This window comes from Bison bison, unplaced genomic scaffold, assembly GCF_000754665.1.
Source record: "Bison bison bison isolate TAMUID 2011002044 unplaced genomic scaffold, Bison_UMD1.0 scf7180017864280, whole genome shotgun sequence".
Lineage (NCBI taxonomy): Eukaryota > Metazoa > Chordata > Mammalia > Artiodactyla > Bovidae > Bison > Bison bison.
The window spans coordinates 3,985,888-3,991,203 of NW_011494852.1; the positions used below are offsets into that span (position 1 = coordinate 3,985,888).

The 5,316-nt window shown below is 52.5% G+C and overlaps 1 protein-coding gene across 1 annotated transcript in view; it reads left to right on the plus strand.

Moving 5' to 3' along the window:
* USF2 (upstream transcription factor 2, c-fos interacting) overlaps positions 1–5,316 on the plus strand; it is a 9,602-nt gene that overhangs the window by 570 nt on the left and 3,716 nt on the right. The window contains exons 2-5 of the mRNA XM_010849293.1: positions 3–235; positions 655–805; positions 939–1,026; positions 1,331–1,389. Of these exons, the coding sequence (XP_010847595.1) occupies positions 3–235; positions 655–805; positions 939–1,026; positions 1,331–1,389 (531 nt within the window). The remainder of the gene's footprint in view (positions 1–2; positions 236–654; positions 806–938; positions 1,027–1,330; positions 1,390–5,316) is intronic.

Consider the following 5,316-nt stretch of genomic DNA (forward strand, 5'->3'; position numbering starts at 1 on the left):
AGCGCGGGTCTCTCTGCTCTGCCGCCCCCTGCAGGTGACGTACCGCGTAGTCCAGGTGACTGATGGTCAGCTGGACGGCCAGGGCGACACAGCAGGCGCCGTCAGCGTCGTGTCTACGGCTGCCTTCGCAGGGGGGCAGCAGGCTGTGACCCAGGTGGGTGTGGATGGGGCCACCCAGCGCCCCGGCCCCGCTGCTGCCTCTGTGCCCCCAGGTCCCGCAGCGCCCTTCCCACTGGTAGGTGCCCAGCATCCTCTGGGGGGATGGAGAAGGGGCACTGGACACTGACTTTGTTCTTGGGGAGCGCCAAGGGGGTGGGGCACGTGGGACTAAGATGCTGCCTTCAGGCCCTCAGGTCAGATCTCTTGTTTTGCACGGTGAAACCTGGGGCAAGACCTTCGGAACATCTTTTTTTGTTTGTTTTGTGAAATGGGAATCATGGTCACAGGGCACTCTCTTAGAGTTAAAAGTGGGTCAGCTCCCCAAGTGATTGCTTAGTATCTGTCAAGTTCCAGGGCTGTGAGACACAGGGCAGAGTGGGACACAGGGGTTCCCCACTCTCTGTAGAGAATGCAGTAAACATCAAATATGGTGGCTAGGGGATGGATTGGGAAGCAAAGATGGTTAAGGATGGCCTCTGTCCTCCTGCTCCCTAGGCTGTTATCCAAAATCCCTTCAGCAATGGTGGCAGCCCGGCTGCTGAGGCTGTCAGTGGGGAGGCCCGGTTTGCCTATTTCCCAGCGTCCAGTGTGGGAGATACCACGGCTGTGTCCGTACAGACCACAGACCAGAGCTTGCAGGCTGGAGGTAAAGGAAGGAAGGGGCCAGGGCGGAAGGCAGGGGAGGCAACAGGCCTAGCAGGGAGGGAAGCTCCCCCCCAACCCCTAGCCAGTTCTGACTCTGCCCCCAGTTTTAGTGCTAACCCCCACTTTCCCTGCAGGCCAGTTCTATGTCATGATGACGCCCCAGGACGTGCTTCAGACAGGAACGCAGAGGACAATTGCACCTCGGACACACCCCTACTCCCCGTATGTGCAGGAGACCTGGTCCCAGGAATAGGGGACGCTGGGAGGGCCTGTCGTGGGCACCCAAAAAGAGGAGGTTTTCCCGGGATGGGAACCAGGCAGTTGAATACACAGCAGGCAGTTGGTGTATTTTTTGGTCAGCTTTTGCTTTTCTAGTTTAAGTAAAGAAAATACCATTTTCTCCCTCTCTTTGTCTCTGCATATCGATTTGTCTTGCAGAGATCATTTTTAAGTCTGACTCCTTAATAAATGTTTGGACACACAGGCTGGAGGTAACATGTACCCATTTTTTTCCATACTCTTCTAGGAAAATCGACGGGACGAGAACGCCACGGGATGAGAGAAGGAGAGCTCAGCATAATGAAGGTAAGGTCAGGCAGGAGCTGCTAGGCCTCATGGGCTCAACCCCAGCTGGGTGTTTGGAGTCACAGATCAGTGGCCGGGTTATTGATCCAAGTACTCGAGAGGTGTTGGTTGAATGCTGGGAAGGCAGAAGCAGAGAGGCTACTTGTCAGCAGCAGATATAGGCAGGAGGCATGAGCTGTGGTATATTTGTCTTCCTGGCTGGTGACTCTAAAGTAATGACCAGCAGTTTAAATGGCGAGTTTCACATTCATGTGTGGATTTTCTGCTCCTCTGGGAAAGTTGGGCTGCTCTGGTGCAGCTGGACCTGCCTTCCCATGTGGCAGCTGGTTTGCTCAAGCCCCCCACCCCACTGCTTGCCTGGCTTCCAGAAGTAGCTCAGATCTGAGATAAAGTACATCTGAAATGAAATTGCAGGCAGTCTGTGTCTCTGGCTCAGGCCGGCACATGAACATGTCCAGGGAACACTTCCACCCAAATAGCCGTCATTTGGCAGATACTTCCTGAAGGAGGATTCTAGGCTGGGCAGTATGTGCCCTGTGCTAGGTATGGAACCTAGCGTGGAGTGTTTAGGAAACTCGGGTTGGCTCAAGGTAGTGTGTGACTGAACACTGACTGGAGGAGCAGGTGATATTTCCCCAGGGAGGTGGCCTTTGGGAGTGCCTGTCCAGCAGAGGGAAGCACAGGAAGTCAGGGTGGAGAAGGGTTGCTCCGGGGGTGCTGGTTTGGTTGTAGCAGAGGTTCCTTGTGGAGTGCTTGGGAGGGCCAAGGAGGGCCTTGAATGTCAGGGTGAGGCCTTGAGAGTCCTCACTGTGTTTGATGGGGGGTGGCTGATGCAGCTATGCTCTGAGCGGCTCGGTGAGTTCAGACCTTTACTCAGCACATATGTGCTAGGTGCCAGCCCCTGTTCTAGGCCTCAGATACACCCAGATAATGGAACAGGCACCTTGGCTCTCAGAGGGTGTTCATTCTGGTGGGAGAGACAGAAACTACACAAAGGTGCAATAAGACGTCAGGGAGCGTAAGTCATGTGTCATGTGAAGGAAGATAAGGCTGGTAAGGACTTGGAGGGTTATGGTGGCAGGGAGCTTTGTGGGCCTCTCTAGAAGTGACGCTTGAGCAGGTGCCTGAATGGGCTGCCCACAAGCCTGAGGAAGAGTCCCAGACAGCGAGGGATAAGCAAGTACAAACACCCAGCCCGAGCTGGAACAGACTCGGTGTGATTGAAGAAGAGCAGAATTCAGGAAAGGAAAGAGGAAGTTGGCAGAGTCATGGGAGGACTGGCCAGGGCCAGATCACATGGGTCTTGTCACAGGCCCTCCCAGGGCCCCCACTCCTGGATCTTTGTGCTGGTTCGAGGGGAAGTCAACAGAGGGGTTGTTTATGGAGACTGGATACTAAGGGTGACGGGATGCCAGAAGCTAGGAAAATAGGAGGTGACTGCACCTGTGGGCCTCAGACAGGACAGGGCATGAAAGGGGGTCAGGGGAGGGGACAAGCTGTAGGGGAGAAGAGGCCAAGGCTGAAGAATCAGGATTTTATGATGGGGTCAGGTTCATTTAAAGGGAAGCAGTGAGCATGAGCTTGGTTTTGGGGTGTGGTGGGTTTGAGGGGTCTCCTATTGGCTCCCAGGCAGTCCCAGCTCTGCTACATACCAGTCGTGTGACCTTGGACTGGCTCTTCATCTCTGTGCCTGTTTAGTCCTGTGTACGAATGTGTTAACGTGACTACCCCAGAGGCTCATAGTGAGGGTGCAGCGCGTTGAGACGTGAGCCCTCAGCTACCCCCAGGCTATTGTGCTACCTGCTAAGACCACAGCAAACAACTCTTGGAAGATGAGCCAGTCACTCTCCACCCTGCTGTCACTATGCCTCTCACTGGGTTAATCCAGCTCCAAAGTCTTGACTCTTCCTCATCCTATAAAAGTCAGTCCTGCTCATGACCTTGCCCTTTCTGACCAGCTGCAGCCAGCCCACTCTGTCCTAACCTGCAGAACGTTTGACCCACCCTCTGCCCGGCAGCCTCCCTGTACCCTTGGCAATCTGGCTCATTTCTCTACCAAAACGGCGCCATTTAAGGTCACCCGTGATGACCTCGTTGCCAAATCCACTGGCTTCCTTTCCTGCCTGCACTCCAAGCATCTGGCCCTGCCCATTCCCCTCCTCTCGGGAACGTTCCTTTCTGCTCTCCTTGCCCTGGTTCTCCTTCCGAGCCTGTTCCTGAGGGCAGGGCTTCCTGGTCACCTGGAAAGCTTGTTAATAATCACCATCTCTAGGTCGTCCTCACGAGATGCTGAATGGGTAGGTCTGAGGGTGTCTGGGAGTCTGCGCTAAAACAAGTTCCCCAGGTGACTGTTCATGATGGGTAAAGTTGGGAAGCTGCTTTGGCTGTTAGTATCTCTTGGGGTCCAGCCCCTTCTTCCAGTGGTCAGGAGAGTGAAACATCAGGCCTGGGGACGGTCAGTCTCCCCTAGTCCCTGTCTCCAGATGTTGGTGTGTGTCATTTCTCCCAGGAGAGAGTCTGCGGGCTTTCTCCAGAAAAGTATGTGACTCCAAAAAGATGAGACTGTTCCCTGATGTCCTCCCAGGGCTCCCCAACCCTGTGCACTGCCAACAGCTGTCTTTCTGCTCCATCTCTCTCATGCTCCTCTGGACCCATATTTTGGGGTGCTCGTTCCAAATTTCTATTGCTGGTTGTCCTTGAAGCATCTCACACTCAACTTGTCCAAACCAGAACCTGCCGTTGTCCCTCCTTCCCAAAGCCTCCTTCTTCCAGAGCAGCAAGAGGGATCCCTGTCATGATTACTCAAGCCAGACCTGAGAGCCAGGCCACTTCAACTCTGCCCTCTTTGTCCCTCACAGCCACAGGACCCGAGACACTGTGCCAAAGTGGACCTCCAATCGACCTTTTCTGCTTTTCCCTCTTTGCCATGTTTCTTGATACCACAGGGGCCCATCTCTGGGCCGCAGGCAGATGTCTTCAGGGCCCCAAGGAAGTCAGTATACCTGGTGTAGCAGAAAGGGGAGTGGTGGTCCCCAGCAGTGACTGGGGGCCAGTGTGTCTGTCCTGCCTGAAGGGTGGTCTCACAGTGCCCGCCGTTGCTGCTGTGTCAGAATTTGGGCTCACTACTCAACCTCTGAAGAAGCCAGAAATCCAGATCTTTACGTGAAAACTGATTGCTTAGTTGCTTTTTCTATTTCTTGGTTCCTACTCATACTGTGACCAATTTATGTGTTTTGCTTAACTGGGGTTTAGTTTGCTGGGTGTCTTCCCCCAGCTTTTTAAGACGATTTTTAAACCTTTCTTTTTTCTCAATACAGGCCTTTATAGTTGCAGATTTCAGTCTTATACTGCTTTAGCGTTATCCCATTTGGACACGTTGTGTTCTCTTGTTATTCAATTTGGAATGTTTCTTGTTTTCCTGATTATTTTTTCACTGACCCATGGGATTATTTAGAAATGTGTTGTTTAACTTATGAATGTTTATAGGTTTTCTGGATTATCTTTTTTTTTTTTGAACATTTATCTATTTGGCTGCTTTGGGCCTTTGTTGCATCATGTGGGATCTTTAGTTGCGGTGCCCAGACTCTCTAGTTGTGGCGTGAGGGCTTAGTTGCTCCACAGCATGTGGGGTCTTAGCTCCCCAAGCAGGGGTTGAACCCACCTCGCCTGGATTTGCCAGGCGGATTCTTAACCACTGGGCCACCAGGGAAGTCCCCTGGTATCTTCTTGTTACTGATTTGTAAATGAGTTTTGTTGTGATCGGAGAACATACTCTGTATATAACTTAAGTCCTTTGGAATTTATTGAGACTTTATTTTATGGCCCTAAATACAGTCTATCTTGGTGAAAGCTTCTGTGTGTGCTTGAAAAGGCATATCTGCTGATGTGTGTGGAGTGTTCCATCAGTGGTAACTAGGTCAAGTTGGC